We start from the raw sequence: 22806 nt of genomic DNA on the forward strand, positions 1-22806 counted from the left end.
TCTCTCCTTCTCTAGGAGACAGAAAGCCGACTCTCTAGTGACACCTATTGGTAACCACGTGACTGACTGACTTATTTGGGGGCACCATGGAGCCCCATTGTACGTGTCTGGTCACATAATGAGCCGGTTATCAGCCCTGGGCCCAGATCATCGGACCCTCATTGTGCGGGAACCACAATAACCAGTCGTCCGCCGTAATGAAAAAAGAAAACCCTTATTAACCGCACAAGACACAATTATGGAAGGACACTGATTAATGGCGGCCGCTATCCACTCCCGGAAATCTAACCATTTACTGCGCTGTAGGAACGGCCGCCCTGGGAATATCGCAAGTGTCAACCCTCCCGCCCGCGAACGGGAGAAACAAATTGCGCGGGTCAGTAAATGCGGCCCCCGAATCTACAGAAAAACAGCAAACACAGTGAAGTGGCGGCCTGATAAACTCCCATAAAAATCCAATTATCCTAATGGCCGCATTTACATCATTTCCATTAGTTTACAAATGGACAAAATTGAGGATTAATACAGCTGAAAAGAAAAAAAACCACGGCCACATTTTAATTCCTTCTTCAATAGGAAATTAAAGCAGTCGATATAAGTGGGAGGCAAGAATTACTCATTACCGCTCCAGGAGAAGATGTGGGTCATGTTTAACCCTTGTGTACGATCGGAAACGGCCATTTTATGACTCTTAAAACGAAATTGTCACTTGCCATAAATGTTATTTTTTTCTGCCTGGTGTAAATGCCGATGTTCTCCTGAATCCGGCGATGTTTTTCATTTGTTCGTGCTCTTCTCCGTTCCTGAGATATGGCCCCTTCTTTCCTGCATGTAAATTTAGCCTTGGTAGTCAAGTGGGTGTCTTCTTGAGGACCACACCCACTTGGATGACAAGACTAGATTTATATTCCAGGAAGAAGGGGCCATATCTCAGGAACAAAGAGGCACAGAAACTAAATAAAAACATCGCCGAAATCAGGAGAACAGCGGCATTTACACCAGATATAAAATGACATATTTATGGCAAGCGATAGGTGCTCCAAAAGGGGCACTCTGCTTTGGATGCTACCTATTTGTAAGAAGCCTCTGCACTAAATTGCTGATGTTCTGCCATTTATATAACCCTCAGTTATCAGCGGTAATCCGAAAGCAGATGTTCAATTTCCCTGCAGCGCCTCCAGAGGAGAAATGAGGAATTGCACATGATCTATTGAAGCCAATGGCCCATTAACCGCATGTATCTGGTATTAGCGCTCTGGCTAATATTGAGGATCTTCAATCGGGGCCACTGTATTAATTTGAACTGCACACAATGAAGGCCTCCATGCCTTACACTGCAGGCTGCATCCCGACAACAGGGAAAAATAGAAAATGATCTTATATATTTTTATGACTAAAGCGTATGTTTTCTGTTTCCCCCTTTCTGTATTTGCTCTGTGCATGGAGGGAGCTGAATCCCGCCGCCGTGTCTTTCCCCGCTCCTGCCTCCGATATCCATTAGCTGCGGAAATCATTTTATTTTCCTGTGAATTCGGCCAGATTCTCACAGCTGATTGATTTGCTGCATTCCTGGCAAATTACCCTCTAAACGCTGAATATAATTAACCCCGGACAGCTCATTAGACTGCGGCCGATACATTATCTCCCACATAGGTGGAAGGCACCGCAGAGCTGGAGGAGCGAGACGAGCTGGAATAGCAGAGGGGTTGCAGAGAATGGAGGAGATGTAAGTGGAGACCATTCCCTGAGGGGACGAAGGGCGCCACACAGAGGTGTAGAGCGGAGCTGCAACCCGTGACCAGTCTCTACCATCAATCCTGTTATTTCAGGGTCCTGCTGGATGATCTGTAGTACGCGGCATTATTTTGGGGTCTCCTTGGATGATCTGTAGTACGCGGCATTATTTTGGGGTCCTCCTAGATGATCTGTCGTACGCGGCATTATTTTGGGGTCCTCCTGGATGATCTGTCATACGCGGCATTATTTTGGGTCCTACAGGATTATTATTATTATTATTTATTATTATAGCGCCATTTATTCCATGGCACTTTACATGTGAATGATCTGTAGTACGTGGCATTATTTTAGGGTCCTCTTGGATGATCTGTAGTACGTGGCATTATTTTGGGGTCCTCTTGGATGATCTGTAGTACGCACGGGTATTTTGGAGTTCTCCTGGATGATCTGTAGTACGTGGTATCAATTTGGGGTACTGCGAGATGATCTGTAGTATGTGGCATTATTTCGGGGTCATCCTGGATGATCTGTAGTACGTGGCAATATTTTGGGGTCAGTGCCGTAACTATAAACTTCGGGGCCCCGGGGCAAAACTTCATAGTGGGGCCCCTCAACATTTCAATCACTAGAGGTTGTGTGGAGCGTGGTGAAGCTGCTGCGCATTGTGGTATACAGCACACCGGCTTCACCACGCTCCGCAAGACCTTTAATAGATTTTGCGGTTTATGATGCAAGCTTTAGAAGTGAAATATTCAGTGAATATGTTTGGAAAATGAATAAGGTGAATAATTCCAAATATTGCACAATTTTCAAATAACTGTATATGTTTATTAAGTAGCAGCCGGGCTTCTCACAGTTTGTGTCTGCTGAGCCTGTCTCCTCTCAATGATGCTGAGAGTCTGTTACAGTCAGTGTGCACTGTGCCTTACCAACTCTCTGTGATCTCCAGACTAACATAATGTTACACATCTTGTGCTATGAGACTCTCCAGGCCAGTGCAGGTTTCCATTCATTGACAGCTGGCAGAGCTCCTGGAAATTATTGAAATGATAGTCTCTCCTGTCCTCCGGGTGACATTGTCTGACAGGAATATAGGAGCTGGGTATTTTATGAGAAATTAAAGTATTAAAATACTATTTTTTACCATCAGTTTGGGGCCCCTTGGGTGGTTGGGGCCCCGCCTGCCCCGGTTGTAGTTACGGCCCTGTTTGGGGTCCTCTTGGATGATCTGTCTTAGATGGCATTATTTCGGGGTACTACTGGATGATCTGTCGTACGCTGCATTATTTTGGGGTCCTCCTGGATGATCTGTCATACTTGGCATTATTTCGATGTCCTCCTGGATGATCTGTCGTACCTGGCATTATTTCAGGGTCCTCCTGGATGATCTGTCGTACGCGGCATTATTTTGGGGTCCTCCTGGATGATCTGTCGTACGCGGCATTATTTTGGGGTCCTCCTGGATGATCTGTCGTACGCGGCATTATTTCGATGTCCTCCTTGATGATCTGTCGTACGCGGCATTATTTTGGGGTCCTCCTGGATGATCTGTCGTACGTGGCATTATTTCGATGTCCTCCTGGATGATCTGTCGTACGCGGCATTATTTTGGGGTCCTCCTGGATGATCTGTCGTACGCGGCATTATTTCAGGGACCTCCTGGATGATCTGTCGTACGCGGCATTATTTTGGGGTCCTCCTGGATGATCTGTCGTACGCGGCATTATTTCGATGTCCTCCTTGATGATCTGTCGTACGCGGCATTATTTTGGGGTCCTCCTGGATGATCTGTCGTACGTGGCATTATTTCGATGTCCTCCTGGATGATCTGTCGTACGCGGCATTATTTTGGGGTCCTCCTGGATGATCTGTCGTACGCGGCATTATTTCAGGGACCTCCTGGATGATCTGTCGTACGCGGCATTATTTTGGGGTCCTCCTGGATGATCTGTCGTACGCGGCATTATTTCGATGTCCTCCTTGATGATCTGTCGTACGCGGCATTATTTTGGGGTCCTCCTGGATGATCTGTCGTACGTGGCATTATTTCGATGTCCTCCTGGATGATCTGTCGTACGCGGCATTATTTTGGGGTCCTCCTGGATGATCTGTCGTACGCGGCATTATTTCAGGGACCTCCTGGATGATCTGTCGTACGCGGCATTATTTTGGGGTTCTCCTGGATGATCTGTCGTACGTGGCATTATTTCGATGTCCTCCTGGATGATCTGTCGTACGCGGCATTATTTTGGGGTCCTGCAGATCTCCCCCCTATTCGCCGTCCTCTTCCCGGGCACTGGGATGCCAGGTGCGGTGCCTACGTGCCTCTCGCGTTGCTCTCCTCCAGGCTCTGCAGTGCGAGGCTCGGCCTCCAGAGACGTCTCGTTATCTCCACATCATTGCCAATCCTCAGCCGCCCGGTTATAAATGGAGCTGTCAGGGCTTTTGTTTTCCTCCAGCCCTCGGCCGCTCTGCAGTGGAGCCGCGCTGTAAAGTGATCCTGCCGCAGCGCAGAGGAAGAGAGCGTCTGGGGTCAGGAGCATTTCATCGCTGCCTCGTCACCAGGGGCTTCATAAAATTCTGCCACATGGCTGCGCGGCCCCCGCTTTATCATCACCACAAGTCCATAGGCACGGGGACTTAAAGGGGAAGTAACAATAAAAATTAAGTTTTTCAAAAAGACTCGCTGAACCCTGGTCCAGAGGGGCAGTCTCCACACATCTCGCCTGCCAGTACCAGGATGTAAGAACCACTAAACAGCCGTCAGCAGATGGATGGGTGTATTTACTTTTGGAGCATTTTGTAGATGCTTGGTGCCTGCATGAATAGTAAAAGTCCTTTAATCCGGTATAACCCAGATTAGACACCCCTCATTATCAGACTGTCATAGTAGAGCGCTCCATATGCAATGGTAAATTAATATATACTAGAATCGCCTGTAATAAGACAATACTGGGAGTCTTTCCGGACTGTTGGATGCCGGATTAAAGGAATTTCACTCAAAATAATCCTATAATATCTGGGAATAAATAATAATGTAATCCTCATTTGTAAGAAGTGGCCACTAGGGGCGCTGTTCCATTCAGTTCCAAAAGCTGTGTGACATCCTATATGTCTGAAACCCCAAACAAAGTTTAGAAAAACTTTTTCAAACTTTTATATACTTAAGGATCTCACATGACTTTTCTGGACTGCAATCCTGCCAAGATCTGGGAGTCCGCGTCCGTCCCCATCCGTGTGCTGTATAATTCACGAGCCTATGTGGAATCTAGGAAGTTTCCGCTGTGCGTCGCATAGTACATACATATATCTGTACTCCGTGTTCATAAATATTACAGTGTACACCCCAGGACGGGCGTCTCTTTGGCCCTAAATAGATTTTCCATTTCTAGATAAATAAGGCTCAGCCATCGAAAATGTCCCCAATCGGGTCCCGCTGGTGCAGCCGTAGAGCTGTTACAAGAGAGATGGCAAAAAGCTCTGCGGGACGTCCTCTGCATGCAGAAGGAAAGGTTTCCATTCACTGACAGCAAGCACAGATATTGACAATGCTGAAAATTGCAGCACTAAGTCTATTAGTGGGAGGCGACCAGTGCAGGGCTGAGCCCCTCTTGTCTCAGTATGGGTCGTGGATTGTCGCCAGGGTTTTTACATGGTTTTGTGTGGGGACCCCGTCTCCCGCCCCTTGGCCGCTCTAGCGCAGGCTTCTTCGGATGCCCTGCCACTCCCTCCTTTCTCATAATCCCACTAGAAGCATTAAGACTTTCAGCAGAGCATTAATATTTCATTGCTGTGATGAGTCAGGAGGTGGGAGGCAGCAACAGCCAAAGCTTTTCTTAAAAAGATCAGTGTGGAAAGTGCTGAGCCGAAGTAATGCTGGAAGTGACGGCTACACCGGGAGGATGAAGATGGAGGCACCGCAGAGTGCAAATTCATGTTACTGTCACACTGTGTATAGTGCGGGCGGTGACTGGACCCGTCACACTCTGTATACTGCACAGCGAGCCCTGTGACTCTTTATATGGTGCGGCCAGTGTGTCCTCTGACTGTGTACGGAGTGGTCAGTGACCTGTCTTGTAACTCTGTGTACAGTGCGGGCAGTGAGTGCCGTGACTGTGTGTACAGTGAGTGCCGTGACTGTGTGTACAGTGCGGGCAGTGAGTGCCGTGACTGTGTGTACAGTGCGGGCAGTGAGTGCCGTGACTGTGTGTACAGTGCGGGCAGTGAGTGCCGTGACTGTGTGTACAGTGCGGGCAGTGAGTGCCGTGACTGCTGCGTACAGTGCGGGCAGTGAGTGCCGTGACTGCTGCGTACAGTGCGGGCAGTGAGTGCCGTGACTGCTGCGTACAGTGCGGGCAGTGAGTGCCGTGACTGCTGCGTACAGTGCGGGCAGTGAGTGCCGGGACTGCTGCGTACAGTGCGGGCAGTGAGTGCCGGGACTGCTGCGGGCAGTGAGTGCCGGGACTGCTGCGGGCAGTGAGTGCCGGGACTGCTGCGGGCAGTGAGTGCCGGGACTGCTGCGTGCAGTGCGGGCAGTGAGTGCCGGGACTGCTGCGGGCAGTGAGTGCCGGGACTGCTGCGTGCAGTGCGGGCAGTGAGTGCCGGGACTGCTGCGGGCAGTGAGTGCCGGGACTGCTGCGGGCAGTGAGTGCCGGGACTGCTGCGGGCAGTGAGGGCAGTGAGTGCCGGGACTGCTGCGGGCAGTGAGTGCCGGGACTGCTGCGTGCAGTGCGGGCACTGAGTGCCGGGACTGTGCAGTGGCTCTGTGTGCAGTGCCTGCTGCGTACAGTGCGGGCACTGAGTGCCGGGACTGTGCAGTGTGTGCAGTGCTGGCTGTGAGTGCTGTGACTGTACAGTGAGTGCTGTGGCTCTGTGTGCTGTGGCTGTGTGTGCTGTGACTGCTGTGTCTTTGTGTGCAGTGCTGGAAGTGAGTGCTGTGACTGTGCAGTGTTGGCAGTGAGTGCAGTGTCTGCAGTGAGTGTAGTGGCTCTGTGTGCAGTGCTGGCAGTGAGTGCTGTGACTGTACAGTGAGTGCAGTGGCTCTGTGTGCAGTGAGTGCAGTGGCTCTGTGTGCAGTGAGTGCAGTGGCTCTGTGTGCAGTGAGTGCAGTGGCTGTGAGTGCAGTGGCTCTGTGTGCAGTGAGTGCAGTGGCTCTGTGTGCAGTGGCTCTGTGTGCAGTGAGTGCAGTGGCTCTGTGTGCAGTGAGTGCTGTGGCTCTGTGTGCAGTGAGTGCTGTGGCTCTGTGTGCAGTGAGTGCTGTGGCTCTGTGTGCAGTGAGTGCTGTGACTGCTGTGTCTTTGTGTGTAGTGCTGGAAGTGAGTGCTGTGACTGTGCAGTGGCTCTGTGCAGTGCTAGCAGTGAGTGCAGTGGCTCTGCATGCAGTGCTAGCAGTGAGTGCAGTGGCTCTGTGTACAGTGCTGGCAGTGACTCTGTGCAGTGAGTGCAGTGGCTCTGCGTGCAGTGCTAGCAGTGAGTGCAGTGGCTCTGCGTGCAGTGCTGGCAGTGAGTGCAGGGGCTCTGTGTGCAGTGAGTGCTGGGGCTCTTGTGTGCAGTGCTAGCAGTGAGTGCAGTGGCTCTGTGTGCAGTGTTGGCAGTGAGTGCAGTGTCTGCACTGAGTGTAGTGGCTCTGTGCAGTGCTAGCAGTGAGTGTAGTGGCTCTGTGTGCAGTGCTAGCAGTGAGTGCAGGGGCTCGTGAGTGCAGGGGCTCTGTGCAGTGAGTGCAGTGGCTCTGCGTGCAGTGCTAGCAGTGAGTGCAGTGGCTCTGTGTGCAGTGTTGGCAGTGAGTGCAGTGTCTGCACTGAGTGTAGTGGCTCTGTGTGCAGTGCTAGCAGTGAGTGTAGTGGCTCTGTGTGCAGTGCTAGCAGTGAGTGTAGTGGCTCTGTGTGCAGTGCTAGCAGTGAGTGCAGGGGCTCTGTGCAGTGAGTGCAGGGGCTCTTGTGTGCAGTGCTAGCAGTGAGTTCAGTGGCTCTGTGTGCAGTGCTGGCAGTGACTGTGTGCAGTGAGTGCAGTGGCTCTGCGTGCAGTGCTGGCAGTGAGTGCAGTGGCTCTGCGTGCAGTGCTAGCAGTGAGTTCAGTGGCTCTGTGTGCAGTGCTGGCAGTGAGTGCAGTGGCTCTGCGTGCAGTGCTGGCAGTGAGTGCAGTGGCTCTGCGTGCAGTGCTGGCAGTGAGTGCAGTGGCTCTGCGTGCAGTGGCTCTGCGTGCAGTGCTGGCAGTGAGTGCAGTGGATCTGCGTGCAGTGCTGGCAGTGAGTGCAGTGGCTCTGCGTGCAGTGCTGGCAGTGAGTGCAGTGGCTCTGCGTGCAGTGCTGGCAGTGGCTCTGCGTGCAGTGCTGGCAGTGAGTGCAGGGGCTCTGCGTGCAGTGCTGGCAGTGAGTGCAGGGGCTCTGCGTGCAGTGCTGGCAGTGAGTGCAGGGGCTCTGCGTGCAGTGCTGGCAGTGAGTGCAGTGGCTCTGCGTGCAGTGCTGGCAGTGAGTGCAGGGGCTCTGTGTGCAGTGTTGGCAGTGAGTTCAGTGGCTCTGCGTGCAGTGCTGGCAGTGAGTGCAGTGGCTCTGCGTGCAGTGCTAGCAGTGAGTGCAGTGGCTCTGTGTACAGTGCTGGCAGTGACTCTGTGCAGTGAGTGCAGTGGCTCTGCGTGCAGTGCTGGCAGTGAGTGCAGGGGCTCTTGTGTGCAGTGCTGGCAGTGAGTGCAGTGGCTCTGTGTGCAGTGCTGGCCGTGGCTCTGTGTGCAGTGCTGGCCGTGGCTCTGTGTGCAGTGCTGGCAGTGGCTCTGTGTGCAGTGCTGGCAGTGGCTCTGTGTGCAGTGCTGGCAGTGGCTCTATGTGCAGTGCTGGCAGTGACTCTGTGTGCAGTGCTGGCAGTGACTCTGTGTGCAGTGCTGGCAGTGACTCTGTGTGCAGTGCTGGCTGTGAATGCAGTGCTAGCAGTGAGTGCAGTGGCTCTGTGTGCAGTGCTGGCAGTGACTGCTGTGACTGTACAGTGTGTGCAGTGGCTCTGAGTGCAGTGGCTCTGAGTGCAGTGGCTCTGAGTGCAGTGGCTCTGAGTGCAGTGAGTGCAGTGGCTCTGTGTGCAGTGAGTGCTGTGTCTTTGTGTGCAGTGCTGGAAGTGAGTGCTGTGACTGCAGTGGCTCTGTGTGCAGTGTTGGCAGTGAGTGCAGTGTCTGCAGTGAGTGTAGTGGCTCTGTGTGCAGTGCTAGCAGTGAGTGCAGGGGCTCTGTGTGCAGTGCTAGCAGTGAGTGCAGGGGCTCTGTGTGCAGTGCTAGCAGTGAGTGCAGGGGCTCTGTGTGCAGTGCTAGCAGTGAGTGCAGTGGCTCTGTGTGCAGTGCTGGCCGTGGCTCTGTGTGCAGTGCTGGCCGTGGCTCTGTGTGCAGTGCTGGCAGTGGCTCTGTGTGCAGTGCTGGCAGTGACTCTGTGTGCAGTGCTGGCAGTGACTCTGTGTGCAGTGCTGGCTGTGAATGCAGTGAGTGCAGTGGCTCTGTGTGCAGTGCTGGCAGTGACTGCTGTGACTGTACAGTGTGTGCAGTGGCTCTGAGTGCAGTGGCTCTGAGTGCAGTGGCTCTGAGTGCAGTGGCTCTGAGTGCAGTGGCTCTGAGTGCAGTGGCTCTGAGTGCAGTGCTAGCAGCGAGTGCAGGGGCTCTGTGTGCAGTGCTAGCAGCGAGTGCAGGGGCTCTGTGTGCAGTGCTGGCAGTGACTGTGCAGGGGCTCTGTGTGCAGTGCTGGCAGTGACTGTGCAGTGAGTGCAGTGGCTCTGCGTGCAGTGCTGGCAGTGACTGTGTGCAGTGAGTGCAGTGGCTGCGTGCAGTGCTGGCAGTGAGTGCAGGGGCTCTGCGTGCAGTGCTGGCAGTGAGTGCAGGGGCTCTGCGTGCAGTGCTGGCAGTGAGTGCAGGGGCTCTGCGTGCAGTGCTGGCAGTGAGTGCAGGGGCTCTGCGTGCAGTGTTGGCAGTGAGTGCAGTGGCTCTGCGTGCAGTGCTGGCAGTGAGTGCAGTGGCTCTGCGTGCAGTGCTGGCAGTGAGTGCAGTGCTGGCAGTGAGGGCAGTGAGTGCAGTGCTGGCAGTGAGTGCAGTGGCTCTGCGTGCAGTGCTGGCAGTGAGTGCAGTGGCTCTGCGTGCAGTGCTGGCAGTGAGTGCAGTGGCTCTGCGTGCAGTGCTGGCAGTGAGTGCAGTGGCTCTGCGTGCAGTGCTGGCAGTGAGTGCAGTGGCTCTGCGTGCAGTGCTGGCAGTGAGTGCAGTGGCTCTGCGTGCAGTGCTGGCAGTGACTCTGTGTGCAGTGAGTGCAGTGGCTCTTGCGTGCAGTGCTGGCAGTGAGTGCAGGGGCTCTTGCGTGCAGTGCTAGCAGTGAGTGCAGTGGCTCTTGCGTGCAGTGGCTCTTGCGTGCAGTGCTGGCAGTGAGTGCAGTGGCTCTTGCGTGCAGTGCTGGCAGTGAGTGCAGGGGCTCTTGCGTGCAGTGCTAGCAGTGAGTGCAGTGGCTCTTGCGTGCAGTGGCTCTTGTGTGCAGTGCTGGCAGTGAGTGCAGGGGCTCTGTGTGCAGTGTTGGCAGTGAGTGCAGTGTCTGCAGTGAGTGCAGTGGCTCTGCGTGCAGTGCTGGCAGTGAGTGCAGTGGCTCTGCGTGCAGTGCTGGCAGTGAGTGCAGTGGCTCTGTGTGCAGTGTTGGCAGTGAGTGCAGTGGCTCTGCGTGCAGTGCTAGCAGTGAGTGCAGTGGCTCTGCGTACAGTGCTGGCAGTGACTCTGTGTGCAGTGGCTCTGCGTGCAGTGCTAGCATTGAGTGCAGTGGCTCTTGCGTGCAGTGCTGGCAGTGAGTGCAGGGGCTCTTGTGTGCAGTGCTAGCAGTGAGTGCAGTGGCTCTGTGTGCAGTGAGTGCAGTGGCTCTGCGTGCAGTGCTAGCAGTGAGTGCAGTGGCTCTTGTGTGCAGTGCTAGCAGTGAGTGCAGTGGCTCTGTGTGCAGTGAGTGCAGTGGCTCTGCGTGCAGTGCTAGCAGTGAGTGCAGTGGCTCTTGTGTGCAGTGCTGGCAGTGACTCTGTGTGCAGTGAGTGCAGTGGCTCTGCGTGCAGTGCTAGCAGTGAGTGCAGTGGCTCTGTGTACAGTGCTGGCAGTGACTCTGTGTGCAGTGCTAGCAGTGAGTGCAGTGGCTCTTGTGTGCAGTGCTGGCAGTGACTCTTGTGTGCAGTGAGTGCAGTGGCTCTGCGTGCAGTGCTAGCAGTGAGTGCAGTGGCTCTGTGTACAGTGCTGGCAGTGACTCTGTGTGCAGTGGCTCTGCGTGCAGTGCTAGCATTGAGTGCAGTGGCTCTTGCGTGCAGTGCTGGCAGTGAGTGCAGTGGCTCTTGCGTGCAGTGCTGGCAGTGAGTGCAGGGGCTCTGTGTGCAGTGAGTGCAGTGGCTCTGTGTGCAGTGCTAGCAGTGAGTGCAGTGGCTCTGCGTGCAGTGCTAGCAGTGAGTGCAGTGGCTCTGTGTACAGTGCTGGCAGTGACTCTGTGTGCAGTGCTAGCAGTGAGTGCAGTGGCTCTTGTGTGCAGTGCTGGCAGTGACTGTGTGCAGTGAGTGCAGTGGCTCTGTGTACAGTGCTGGCAGTGACTCTGTGTGCAGTGGCTCTTGTGTGCAGTGCTGGCAGTGACTCGGTGTGCAGTGAGTGCAGTGGCTCTGCGTGCAGTGCTAGCAGTGAGTGCAGTGGCTCTGTGTACAGTGCTGGCAGTGACTCTGTGTGCAGTGGCTCTTGTGTGCAGTGCTGGCAGTGACTCGGTGTGCAGTGAGTGCAGTGGCTCTGCGTGCAGTGCTAGCAGTGAGTGCAGTGGCTCTGTGTACAGTGCTGGCAGTGACTCTGTGTGCAGTGCTTGCAGTGAGTGCTGTGACTGTACAGTGAGTGCGGTGACTCTATTCATGGGGCCATGGGATAACTTCCAGCTTTTGCAGTGTTTTGGTCTTGCACCCTGTTGTTTCCTGGACATTTCTGGCCTGTAACCCCCACCTCTTTGATCAGGTTTGGAGGACCTAGTCCTGGCTGAGATCAGCTCCCCCAGTCGGACGCAGACCGGTGACAGTAGCAGCGTCTCCTCCTTCAGCTACCGGGAGATCATGAAGGAGAATGCGACCCCCAGCAGCAATAAGGTAATGGTGGGAAACGTCAGGCAGGGGCCCACTGGAGCGATGGTTGGGAGATCTTACCCTGGAGCAGTGGCCTCCACCACGTGCACCTTTAATTAAAAACTACAACTCTCAGCATGCCCTGACAACCATCAACTTTCAGAGCATGTTGAGAGCTTTAGTTGTGCAAAAACCTGAGTCCCGATTGAGGAGGCCCAGGCTTTAGGTCAGCGCCATCTTGGGTGAAACTTTGTTTGCATTGTCGCTGACATTGGATTCTCCTTCCTAAATGTTGGGCGTCATCCGTCCTCGTGAGGATGTGACAAGTCCGTGCTCCTCAGAACTTCAGTAGTGCAGACATGACTGATCTAGTGAGACACAGCGGAGATATTACCGAACCTATTATGATTGCCCGGGCGGCTCCTCTCCAGACGCTGCGCTCTCCTTACAAGAGAAGCCATAGACGCGGGTTAATTAGCTGGCAGGACCTTTGCTCTTGGTTAATGTGTGTGGCAGAGAGCGATCTGCCATGGATTCATCTTCTGTAGAGCACTACAGAGGATAAAGGGACGAGGGAAGCTCTGATGGGCTTTACTCCGCACCCGTGGACTTGGCACAAAATGCTCAGATCAGAAATGTAAAGGGTCTGTGTGAGATGAGACACAGGGGTCCGCTTTGCTTACAGAAACGGCGACGCTCCTGCCCATGTCACCCAGCTTTCCCGAAAACGTCTAAAAGATATCTGAGAGGACAGCTCAGATTTATAGGGGGTGCAAGATGGAAGCATGTTCTTGCTCTGTCCTGAAGACCACATTTCTGTTCTAGTCTAACAGTGGAAGCCCCCAGTCTCAGCCACAGAGACCCGCCGAGCTGTCCGATGAGGAGGTGTCCGACCTTTTCCAGAGATTAGCCGAAATCCAGCAGGAGAAATGGATGCTGGAAGAAAAGGTAACCTCATATATAATGTCCTGCTTTCCCTCACGCAGCCTCAGCTTAAAGGGGTTGTTCAGTGCCGATCTCTTCTGCCTCGGGAGGGGAGCAGCACAGATGACGTGGCGCCCCCATCTGTCTGCCGGTAGGAGTGCACAATCAGCGGCTTACAATGGGGCAGGTGCACATGTTCGGCAGGTGCGTGGGGACGCGATATGGCTGGTGCCATTCACCACCCAGTGTGGGGGCGAGCGGCCCCTATAAAGGGGTTATGCAGGAATACTCCATACTCCCCTCTTAGACTGGACCCTGCCTGGCTCTGTATAACCCAACCTCCTGCAATGACATCTCGTCCCATCACTGGAGGTGACGTCAAGACCCAAGACAGCCTCCGGGGGGCGCCAGGAGAGCTGTTCTGCTTTTGCTTTGCATCTGCCCCTGCAGGCTCTTGCAGACCTGCTGGCGCTCCAGCGATGACATTACAGCCATCATTCCTGTGATTGGCGGCAGCCGATCACTGGCCTCAGCGGTGATGTTTGCAGGGGTAGCTCATGACCTCTGAGTCTGTGGACATATTGCTGATGGACATAATGTCATTGCTGACAGACAGTCCAGGACTTGGTACATTTTTTTTTATTTTTACGTATTTCCTGCATTTACCCCCATAAAAATAAAAATAATCGCATTGATTTTTCCTGCGGCCACCACTAGAGGGAGCCTGCTGAAGAGATGATCATCATTCAGTTCAGTGGGTGCTGTGTCAGTTCGTGTAGGTTTGGATTACACTGCGGGGGTATTCCCATCCTATCAAATGATGGCCTATCACTAGGATATCTGTTCCTGGGATTGATGGGGGCGCCGCTGTGCTGGAAATCAACAGTGAACGAGATGCAGCTCTAAACCACCTCAGTCTCAGGATTTTTCCGGGTCTCTGAGTTCGGATGCCATCCCTGGGAGAAGATTAAAATCCGCTTTTAATATATATCTTTCCTTCTCAGATATAGCGCCTCTCTTCTCCATAGGCCTCATTCTTGCTGCAATACCAGATGTAGCCTCAGGACAGGAGTGGCGCTATATCTGATTTGCCCGTTCTGTTCGTCCGCAGCATGAGGCTGGTGCTAGTGTACTCTGTGCCCGCTGTATTAGCAAGGCTTTGTGTTCACACTGTTTCTACAGCCGGTGAATGTAATCTGACCGCAGAGCCCGGACGTATCATCCTTCATTTTTATCTCTCGCCGGTGCTGACAATGGATTTAATTTGGGTTTAATGTCTCTCCTGCAGGTGAAGCACTTAGAAGTGAGCAGCGCGTCCATGGCGGAGGATCTGTGCAGGAAGAGCGCCATCATCGAGGCGTACGTCATGGACAGCAGGATAGGTGAGCGCCCCGGGGGATGGTGGAGGCCTGGCCTGCTGGGACTTGTAGCTCCTGTTCAGATAGAGGATATATCTTGTCACTTTTACTCTCTGATTTCATCGCTGTATTTTACTGGCACTTTTTCCTTGTAATTATGAAACGAGTGAAAATAGCATCAAGCTAAGAGAAAAGAGGTCATGAGTCTAAGGAGGGGGCTGGTCGCCTTATTCACACCGCGCGCTGGATTACATGTACAGAGAGCACCGCAGGCAGCCCCCCGTGTGTTATATTGGAGCCCCGCAACCAGATTCCCAGGAACCTCCCCCGTCAGCTCCTGGGCACCTCTTGTAAGAACCAGACCCCCGTAATCACATGCTGTCATGACGTTGCGGGGGTCTAGTAATCATAAGAGGCGCCCAGGATGCCAGCGGAGGAAGTCTGCACCACCCTGGTCCGGTGTCCACATTAATACTCCTTTACATCCAGACCAGGCAGTGAGAACTTACTCCGCCGGCACCTGAACCCCGGATCCTGGGCACCTCTCATGATTGCTCGGCTCCTGTAATGTCATGGCAGCATGTGATCACGGGGGTATAGGTATTACTAGAGGCGCCCAGGGGAAGCGTGCGCTGCCTGCTCTGGCTGCAGAGGAGTACTGATGTCACCAGGGCAGTGCAAACTTCCTCTAGGCGCCTCTCGTAGCCCGCCACCCTGGGCGCCTCTCGTAGCCCGCCACCCTGGGCGCCTCTCGTAGCCCGCCACCCTGGGCGCCTCTCGTAGCCCGCCACCCTGGGCGCCTCTCGTAGCCCTCCACCGTGGGCGCCTCTCGTAGCCCTCCACCGTGGGCGCCTCTCGTAGCCCTCCACCGTGGGCGCCTCTCGTAGCCCGCCACCCTGGGCGCCTCTCGTAGCCCGCCACCCTGGGCGCCTCTCGTAGCCCGCCACCGTGGGCGCCTCTCGTAGCCCGCCACCGTGGGCGCCTCTCGTAGCCCGCCACCCTGGGCGCCTCTCGTAGCCCGCCACCGTGGGCGCCTCTCGTAGCCCGCCACCCTGGGCGCCTCTCGTAGCCCGCCACCCTGGGCGCCTCTCGTAGCCCGCCACCCTGGGCGCCTCTCGTAGCCCGCCACCCTGGGCGCCTCTCGTAGCCCGCCACCGTGGGCGCCTCTCGTAGCCCAGCACACCTTAGAAAAAGTTAAAAGAAAAAAAATAATGCCGGGTTCATATATTCGTATACTTATTAGCCCTGAATTGTCCTCTGGGCGTATCTACAGCTTCCAAGTGTCCGGCTGAATTGTCGCCAGTGGATGGCGCCACTGATGAAGGTAACAGGCACATGCGCAGTGCGATGTGTTTGTGAGCAGCGGAGTCACTGTTGCTCTGCGCATCCCCCCGATAACCCCAGAGGTGAGATGGGGATCTCCGCTGTTAATTTAAGACGCCTGCGACATGATCAGCGGCGGCGTAGCCACGATTCAGCAGGACACTTGGATATGCCCATCAGACACTTCAGGGCTAATTAGCATATGGCACAGGAGGGTATTTTAAGGTATACAGTGTTAAGGAGGCCAAACATCTATAAGATCAGAGAGGTCTTTTCATGTCATACAGTGTTGTGGGAACAGTATAGGGGCACAGCTTCCCTTTCACACTATATCATTTGTAGATCTACAGTTCTGTGCATATTTACACATAGGAGGCGTTTGTAGGTGGATTTCAGTGTCGAGTTCACAAGGAAACAGGTATGAAAATTCCTTTGTGTGAGCATATTCCTATAATACGCAGTCTTCCTGTTTCTGCCACCAGGGGGAGCTCCGTGTATACAGCATTACTATTGGGCTCAGTGTATGAGCAGTCTGCAGTAGGCTCCTGAGTTCCCCCTGGTGGTGGAAGCTGGTAGTCAGCACGTTCTCTTTTAATGCATTGTATAAGCAGGGGAATTGGAGCTCTGAATCTGAAAAACCGACCTCCAAGCGCAGATCTCCACAGGGCAGATGATGATTTGCTGACCGCTGGGACCTCCATCTCACCCGAAAATGGGAAAATTGTGGTGGCCGCACATGCACGCCTCTGCTCCATTCATTGTCTATGGGATCACCATAGATAGCTGAGAGCAGCGGTGAACATTGTGCATGGCCCCGTGCATTTTACAGCCCTGGTTTGGAATTGGTGGGGACCCCATTGGTTGCACCCTGTCCTGCGGAGAGGTGATAACATCCTAAGTTGGGAAATAACCCCTTAATCTCCGCTGCCCCCCGTTATCAGTCATTCTTCTCATGCCTCACCCATGTGCACACAGCAATAATCTGTTCTATCTGCACCACTGGCCGTATCTGTCACCCGCTCATTACCGCTCTGGGTAACGCATACTCAGTGGGGGCCCCTCCTGGATGACGGGGGCTCCGTGTGTGGATCTCAGCTTGGTTGTAACCGCTGCCAATAATAAAGCCTTTTTTTCTTTCCTCTCCTTGCGGTTATTTACTCGGGGAAGCGATCGCTCGCTGTCATTAAGTAAACACTTTCCTGTAGAGAATTCGCCTATTGCCAGGCGCAGTGGGTGTCTGAGCGGATGCGGCTGAGATGCCAGCGTTACTGCTCCCCCACCACCACCTGTTTGCCGGTCTGCGTTGGCATCGGTGCCTCCTTCCTCAGTGTATGCTGGCGCGCCTCTCTCGATCTGTCCTTGGGTTGTCACTAGATCTTATTACCTTTTCTCTAGACTGAAAAGAAGCAACCTCCAAACTTAGCAAAGACATTCCTGCTCCCAGGAGCCTCCTGTATGGGGGGAGTGAGTGTAGGGAATGGGGTCCGCCTAGAGCAGCACATGGGCGCTCTCAGAGTGCTGGCGGACTGTGATATCAGGCAGGGTGGGTCCACATGGGTCATAAGGGGGTACCCAAGCCGGAAATACTCCTCTCCTGATGTCCAAATACATTTATGGTCGTGGGGGTCCGACCTCAGACCGCCACCATTCCTGAGATTTTCAGTGTGGGTGTAACGCTGCATCCCGTCCCGATCATTCCCTCCGGACTAGTGCCGCTCACAGTACAACGCGACATCGCCGCTGCTCCCCCTTTATCCATTGGACCCCCCAAAGATCATAAAGGGGCCGTATCCTATGAGATGAGAAATTTTTTTTAACCCTTTAGTGGCATCTGCCGTATACATACGCCATAAGTGCGCATCGCTTGAACAGGGCAGGTTCAGGAGCTGAGCCCGCTCCATACATACAGTGTGAATACTGGCAGTGTTACATAGCTGGCACCAGAGAGTCGCAGTCAGCTCTGATCACAACAGTTTAACCCCTTAAATGCTGCTGTCTAAAGCATTGAAAAAGCTTCAACTTGTTGCCCAATCCCCCCTTTCCCGCGAGACACTGTCAGGGGTTTTCAAAAGAGATCCTCAATGTCACTGCACACTGTGATCACAGTTCTAAGTACCTTTCTAGAGACTTATTAAAGGTATAAAATATATATATATATATATATATATATATATATATATATATATATATATATATATATATATATATATATATATATAACATACATACATACATACATACATACATACATACATACATTTATTATTATTATATATTTTTTTTTTTTTGCAAAAGCGTAAAATTTGAATTGAGGGGGTCAATAAAAAAAACAACAACGTGCTTTTACTTGTACTCACCACTAGGTGGAGCTGTCTGTATTCTGTGTTATCGGCTTCGGTTTATGTGCAGTGAGCTCCCCCTTGCGGCGGCTGCTGGCAGACAAAATTGGATCATTTATCTCTTGGTCTTTGCAGCAGATTTGGTGGTGTGTGTGGTGAGATGTCCATACAGTCATGTACAGTTAGTGGCTAGCAATGGGGTCCTGCGAGCTCCACTGGGTGTAGGGACCAATGGGGTCATTACAGCCTGTGTACAACGCTATGGAATATGTGGGCACTATATAAATAAGGTTGAACAATGGTAGGTATATACACGATATACATTATCCTCACAAGTTGCTCCTTTTTCTTGGTAAAACGCTGGGAGCCGCTGAGCTCTACAGAGAAATGGAAAAAAAGATTCACTTAAGATTTTAACAACTTAATTAATATTTCAACAAAACCTAAGTGGGATTCGGATTGATGCTCCAGACCTGACTGCGCGCTCTCACAGGAGGGTTTTACCCAGAATCCCACCATCAAAGCACATTTGTAAGATGATCCGTCAAATCGGAAGAGAATCAGTAAATCTAATAAAACTATTCATGGAAACCATCAGCAAGTTGACAGATCTGTTATTGTTGTGATGAATAATTTTGTGTTTCCCAGCAGCACCCAGATCAGTAAGATACGAAAATCCAATGCTAGCATTAACATGAATTAAATATATAAATCATAATTAGGTCCGTCAGCAGCAGCTGTCCTGCGTCTTGGTTTCCTATCACCATAGGTAAATTAAACAGGTGTAGTGTACTGAGGTCGGCTACTTGTATTCAGTCACGCATTGCAGATTGGCTGCATACCTCCCATACAAGACATTACCAATAGATCCAGATTTACTAGCACATATCTCCATACAAGATATTACTAATGGATCCAGATTTACTAGCACATGCACCTCCATACAAGATATTACTAATGGATCTGGATTTACTAGCACATACCTCCATACAAGATATTACTAATGGATCTGGATTTACTAGCACATACCTCCATACAAGACATTACTAATGTATCCAGATTTACTAGCACATATCTCTGTACAAGGCATTATTAATAGATCCAGATTTACTAGCACATACCTCCATACAGGACATTAGTAATGGATCAGATTTACTAGCACATACCTCCATACAAGAGATTATGGATCCAGATTTACTAGCACATACCTCCATACAAGACATTACTAATGGAGCAGATTTACTAGCACATACAGCCATACAAGACATTAGTAGTGGATCAGAGTTACTAGCACATACCTCCATACAAGACATTACTAATGGATCAGAGTTACTAGCACATACCTCCATACAAGACATTACTAATGGATCAGAGTTACTAGCACATACCTCCATACAAGACATTATTAATGGATACAGAGTTACTAGCACATACCTCCATACAAGACATTATTAATGGATCCGGATTTACTAGTACATACATCCATACAAGACATTACTAATGGATTAGATTTACTAGCACATACCTCCATACAAGACATTACTAATGGATCAGATTTACTAGCACATACCTCCATACAAGACATTATTAATGGATCCGTATTTACTAGTACATACCTCCATACAAGACATTACTAATGGATCTGGATTTACTAGCACATACCTCCATACAAGACATTACTAATGTATCCAGATTTACTAGCACATACCTCCATACAAGACACTACTAATGTATCCAGATTTACTAGTATATACCTCCATATAAGACATTACTAATGGATCTGGATTTACTAGCACATACCTCCATACAAGACATTACTAATGGTTCAGATATACTAGCACATACCTCCATACAAGAGATTATGGATCCAGATTTACTAGCACATGCCTCCATACAAGACATTACTAATGGATCAGAGTTACTAGCACATACCTCCATACAAGACATTATTAATGGATCCGGATTTACTAGCACATACCTCCATACAAGACATTATTAATGGATCCGGATTTACTAGTACATACATCCATACAAGACATTAGTAGTGGATCAGAGTTACTAGCACATACCTCCATACAAGACATTACTAATGGATCAGATTTACTAGCACATATCTCCATACAAGACATTATTAATGGATCCGGATTTACTAGTACATACATCCATACAAGACATTAGTAGTGGATCAGAGTTACTAGCACATACCTCCATACAAGACATTACTAATGGATCAGAGTTACTAGCACATACCTCCATACAAGACATTATTAATGGATCCGGATTTACTAGCACATACCTCCATACAAGACATTATTAATGGATCCGGATTTACTAGTACATACATCCATACAAGACATTAGTAGTGGATCAGAGTTACTAGCACATACCTCCATACAAGACATTACTAATGTATCCAGATTTACTAGCACATACCTCCATGCAAGACACTACTAATGTATCCAGATTTACTAGTATATACCTCCATATAAGACATTACTAATGGATCTGGATATACTAGCACATACCTCCATACAAGAGATTATGGATCCAGATTTACTAGCACATGCCTCCATACAAGACATTACTAATGGATCAGAGTTACTAGCACATACCTCCATACAAGACATTATTAATGGACAGATTTACTAGCACATACCTCCATACAAGACATTATTAATGGATCAGAGTTACTAGCACATACAAAAGTGAAAACGCCTAATTCTCTTCCATCATTACTGATATAAGGGGACACAATTTACTAACATTACTTGTCAGGAAATACCCGTCCTGGCCTCACGCTCTATAGTTAGATAAGACAATTTATTGCTATAGTGGCGTTTTCTTAGTGGAGATAAGTGGGTCTTTGGCAGCAAAGCACATTTCAGTAATGCCGGCCTTGGCACTGGGAGATGAGGGGTTAAGCTCGTCCTACTTGTAGGAGAAGGATCGGTGGGACGTGGCAGCAGATGGTTATGTAACACTATGGAAAGAACGAGATTAAGCTACTGAGTGCAGAGCTATTTGGGCAAGCTGAGGGTTAAGGCCGGCTGCATAGGACGGTGGTGGCCACCAGGGATTCGGGCCGTCTAGCGCAGGTTAGGTAACACGCTGATTTTATAATGTGTCTGGATGCCTGGCACGTTGTGTTGCCATCCTCTCCGCGCCAATCTGACATATGTCACCGCCTGACGCGATTCCTGCCGGTGATCACGTCGCATTAGGTGAACAGAATCATGATGACTTCAGCTGCGAGGAGTGTCGGTGCCAACGTATGATTGGTGTCAGTTAATGCCCATTGACCCCTCCTTAGCATTACATGTTAAGTCCCCATCTCGGAGAGCTCCGTGCCCGACACTCTGCCCGGGCACGACCCATCACTCTGTAAGTACGGCGTGGCGTCGGGGGAATAGGCTGCTCCTAATGCAGCGCCAGGCTTCCCCTCCAATCTTATATCACACGGTGATGCCCGGCTTCGACCCTGTCCCCCTGATCTGAGGCTAACAGGACCTGACATACATTGTGGATTTTGAGGCTGTCAGCAAGTGGGGGGCTGTAAGGTGTGAATAATTTAGCTGCAGGAAGATTGGCTGATGTTTTATTTACTAAGGCATAAAATGGGAGAGGTGAAGGGTGTGCCGCACTGCCGAGGACGGAGCGGACAGGCGAGTGTTGGGGGGTATTCAGCGCCTGCAAATGTGGATGGAGATTATAAGGACTTGAATTATTTAGGTTGCAATCAGAGCAGCATTGTATGATTCCCGCCTAACGGGGTGAACAGGCTGAGACCTCATGGCACGGCACAGACAGTAGGGATGCCAACTTTGTGGCCCATGGATCAAGATGCATCTACCCACTACCCTCCTTCCTGCAAACGCGTCTAGGACTTTGTGTCCAGAGCTGAGATGGCGCCTTCTCCTAGGCCTATAAGGAATAACCAACGTCTTCTCTCTTTCTTGCAGACGTTTCTGGCATCCACGGGCAGGTAGATCGCAGCAGCCTCAGCAGTGTCCTCCGAGATCTGGTGAAACCAGGTGATGAGAACCTGAGGGAGATGAATAAGAAGCTGCAGAACATGCTGGAGGAGCAGCTCACCAAGAACATGCACCTGCAGAAGGTGAGTGCGGGCCGTTACCGCCAACATGGTAAGGACGAGACCAGGGCCGGCTCCAGGTTTTCGTGGGTCCTGGGCGAAAGAGTCTCAGTGGGCCCCTTTAACATATACCACGATTCATGACACACAGATACCGCAGAGAAATATATATATTCTGAGTATAGCTCAGAAGCCTGCAAATCCTCGCAGCGCGCATTGCAGACCGGACAGTATAGTCCTTCATACAGTATTATGAGCCCCATATAATGCTCCATACAGAATAATGGACCCCATATAATGCTCCATACAGGATACTGGACCCCATAAAATGCTCCATGCAAGAGCTGGGCCTCATAAAATGCTCCATACAGGATACTGGCCCCCATAAAATGCTCCATACAGGATACTGGCCCCCATAAAATGCTCCATGCAAGCTGGGCCCCATAAAATGCTCCATGCAGGATGCTGGCCCCCATAAAATGCTCCATACGGGATACTGGCCCCCATAAAAATGCTCCATGCCGTCTACCCCATGCAGGCTGGGCCCCATATAATGCCCCATGCGGCCATGCCTGCTGGCCCCCAAATAATGCCCCATGCGGCCATGCCTGCTGGCCCCCAAATAATGCCCCATGCGGCCATGCCCGCTGGCCTCCATATAATGCCCCATGCGGCCATGCCTGCTGGCCCTCAAATAATGCCCCAAGCGGCCATGCCTGCTGGCCCCCAAATAATGCCCCAAGTGGCCATGCCAGCTGGCCCCCAAATAATGCCCCATGCGGCCATGCCAGCTGGCCCCCAAATAATGCCCCATGCGGCCATGCCTGCTGGCCCCCGTATAATGCCCCATGCGGCCATGCCTGCTGGCCCCCGTATAATGCCCCATGCGGCCATGCCTGCTGGCCCTCAAATAATACCCCATATGGCCATGCCTCCTGGCCCCCATACATAAAAAGAAAATCAGATAC

At 51.5% G+C, this 22806-nt stretch overlaps 1 protein-coding gene across 3 annotated transcripts in view; it reads left to right on the plus strand.

Annotated features, from left to right (window-relative positions):
- The window catches only part of GRIPAP1 (GRIP1 associated protein 1), a 59718-nt gene that overhangs the window by 25521 nt on the left and 11391 nt on the right, over positions 1 to 22806 (plus strand). For all 3 annotated transcript variants that reach the window (XM_073640340.1, XM_073640338.1, XM_073640341.1), the window contains 4 exons: positions 11701 to 11828; positions 12630 to 12752; positions 14017 to 14110; positions 21708 to 21862. In XM_073640340.1, coding sequence (XP_073496441.1) covers positions 11701 to 11828; positions 12630 to 12752; positions 14017 to 14110; positions 21708 to 21862 — 500 coding nt within the window. The remainder of the gene's footprint in view (positions 1 to 11700; positions 11829 to 12629; positions 12753 to 14016; positions 14111 to 21707; positions 21863 to 22806) is intronic.

This window comes from Phyllobates terribilis, unplaced genomic scaffold (genome assembly GCF_046119375.1).
Source record: "Phyllobates terribilis strain yellow unplaced genomic scaffold, ASM4611937v1 Scaffold_7__3_contigs__length_470593459, whole genome shotgun sequence".
Classification (NCBI taxonomy): Eukaryota; Metazoa; Chordata; class Amphibia; order Anura; family Dendrobatidae; genus Phyllobates; species Phyllobates terribilis.